The following is a 2,876-nucleotide window of genomic DNA, read 5'->3' as shown; positions in this document are numbered from 1 at the left end:
CGAGGAGCGCCGACGCGGCCGCGATGAAGACGGGGTCGTCGTCCTACACGACAGCGACGACGACGACGACGACGCACCACCGCCAGCCCGCCATGGCGACGCCGGGTCCAGCAGGGGCGCCCGCGTCAAGGAGGAGATGGCCGACGACGACGATGGCGGCGACGACTTCAGCCCTTTTCTTTTTTAGATTAGGTTAATGTAATGAAAATGCGCGAATTTCGCTGAAATTTGCCATGTTTATAAGCTGAAATTTAACTACTTTCTATCATAACTTCGCCGAACGGCCAGTTTTTTTTATACGCGCCTGGGGGCCGACGGCTGGGGACCGAATCGCCTCAGGGTCATTTTTTGCGCCGGCTCACCCTCAGACGGCGCTTTTAGACGCCCCTTGGGGGGCCAATGGCTGAAGATGCCCTAACAGATAGCCTCACGTCTCCTCACGCCGGAGGAGAGAGAGAGAGAGCGCACCGACGCCGGCAATGGCGGAGTGGAGGAACATGGCGGCGGAGGCGGCGGCTCGCAGCTTCACCTACATCAACGAGACGAACGCGATAGCGGAGGGCATCGCTGGCGCCCGCCAGCAGTACGGCCTGGCCGCCGAGGACTGCCGCGGATTCGGCCCGGGCGTGCACCCGCCGCCCAACGCCGGCCAGGGCGCTTCAGCAGGCGGCCCCATCATCGACCTCGCCATCCGCCGGATCAAGCGCTTCAGCAGGTTCCAGGCCGTACTGGGCAACGTCTTCTCCCTCTGCGTTGCGCGCATCGGGCTCCAGGGCAACGCGCTGTCGCGGTGGGACAGGTGGCAACTCCACCGCGCCGACGCCGCCCGCCACGCGGAGACGGCGTTGCAGCGCCTGCTCTCCGCGAGGTCGCACGGCCATGCGGCCTTCAGCGTCTTCCAGGCCATGCTCAGGCCTCCGTCGCCGCAAGCAGTCTCCCACGCCTGGGCGCCCGCGGCCGAGCAGCTCCTGCGCCGCGCGATCGACGATCTGGCCATGGCGGAAGCCGCGGTGCGGCAGATGCGCCCGGCCATTACCGCCCAGTACTCCGACGCCTGGATGCTTCTGCATGGTTGGTAGCGGGCGCGGCGGCGAAGCAATGACTCGGCCGATCACCAATCTCTCTTCTGTTTTGTTCATCGATCGATACCTGCAGCTGCAGGAGCTGAATTCTCCCAGGTCTCGGTTTTCCGTCCATCAAGGTTCAGGTGCTATGTCGATCTGTCAACTGTGATTACGATGCACTAGCACTACTATAGTTTCAGTTTGTGCTCAAAGATTTGATCCAAAACTGCACGTCGATCTGTAATGCTCGATCGGTGGATCAAGTCGATCGACTCAGGCTTCTCTTGAATCTTGATCAGTTAGATACAGCTGAGAACATCTCTTTGCTTGATTAGTGTAAGTACTCAATCTCTTGAATCTTGATTAGTTACTGATGTAAAGAGGCAATGATTAGGGCCTGATTGCATTGTCGTTTCCAAGAAAAAAGTCAGGTAGGCATCGAATAGGTGCTTGGGTCGTTGTTTCTGGGCTGTAAACTTTGGGAGCACCTATCCGTGAGGTTTTTTCATGTTCCACTCGCTTCTTTTTCTATCCGCGAGGTTTTTTTTTTCTTTTTTGAATTGAGATGGTAATCTGTAAGTGATTCTGAACCATAAAAAAAATCATTACATGAAAATTCAAATACCTATATATTTTGAGGATGAAAAAATATATATGTTCAAATTATGGAAGCAACCAAGGATAAACTATGCAACCAACAGGAAGAATTGCACACTGACGAAGAAAAGAAAATAAATTCCATGAAGAAATGAACAAATAAAAACAAACACATTTTACGTCTGAAGGGAAGCAAACTAATATCAAGGAAAAAATAAGGTACCATGAAAAAATAATGCAGCCTTTAAAATCCACTATAGCAAAGCTATATCATACTGTAAACTACTACTAAATTAGTAATATGTTTGTAACTTGAGGTAACCAATCATACTGTAAACTGCTAATTAGTGATATGTCTGTACATCTAACACTTGGTTTATAATACCAATTTGAATTATGCTGAGATTATTTTATAGCCATTTTTTGGTAGTAAGTGCAAGATGGTAAACTATGTAAGGGCTTCTGGCCAATAATTTTTTTTGTTACAAATCAAAATAAAGCATGAAAAATAAAATGCTAAAAAAGAATCCATTCAGATTATTCAACAGTCTAAGGGTAAATTGTGTACCCTACAAGAAGAATCAAACAAACACAAAATATGGAGAAACTATAATGTAGATTAGAAATGAACAAACATATAAAAAAATACATAATTTTTAACATGACAAAGGAATAATTCGAAGAGTGATGTTACCTACAAAACAAATGAAAAAAGTCGAAAACATAGAAGATCAAGTTCCTTCCAATGGAAATAAATCATTAGAGTGGTGTTGCCTAAAAGAAGAAATACACAAAAATTGAAAAAAGTGGCAATGAAATTGAATACAAGGAAGAACAAAAATTCTAAGAGTAGGGTAACCATAAGAAGAAATAAAAAACAAAAAAAAGGAAGGAAAAATCCTTCTAAAAAAATATTTCTAAGACTGGTGTTACATGATAGACTAAATGCAAAAAAGCATAGAAAGGCGCAATTCGTTCTATAAAGGAATAATTTAAGGGTGTAGTTTGGCCTAGAAGAAAGATCAAGAACATTAGAAATGGAAACTAATATTATACAACTATGCCTCACTTGAAAGTGTCATAAATACTTACTTTGACTCTTTTATTATATGTGGGAATTATTATATAATGATATCTTGCACACAAATTACACAAAACTTGTACTCGTCCATACTGTGCAAGAACAAGTGTAAACTAGTGAAACTTTAATAATAA

At 45.5% G+C, this 2,876-nt stretch overlaps 1 protein-coding gene across 1 annotated transcript; it reads left to right on the top strand.

Moving 5' to 3' along the window:
• The first annotated feature begins 410 nt into the window (after positions 1-410).
• LOC123064948 (uncharacterized) lies at positions 411-1,358 on the top strand. Its single transcript, XM_044488335.1, has one exon. It carries the CDS (start codon positions 480-482, stop codon positions 1,077-1,079), a length of 600 nt encoding a protein of 199 aa, XP_044344270.1. The 5' UTR covers positions 411-479; the 3' UTR covers positions 1,080-1,358.
• The last annotated feature ends 1,518 nt before the right edge of the window (positions 1,359-2,876 follow it).

The sequence above is a fragment of the Triticum aestivum genome, chromosome 3B (genome assembly GCF_018294505.1).
Source record: "Triticum aestivum cultivar Chinese Spring chromosome 3B, IWGSC CS RefSeq v2.1, whole genome shotgun sequence".
Lineage (NCBI taxonomy): Eukaryota > Viridiplantae > Streptophyta > Magnoliopsida > Poales > Poaceae > Triticum > Triticum aestivum.
This window is presented reverse-complemented; position numbering and strand designations above follow the sequence as displayed.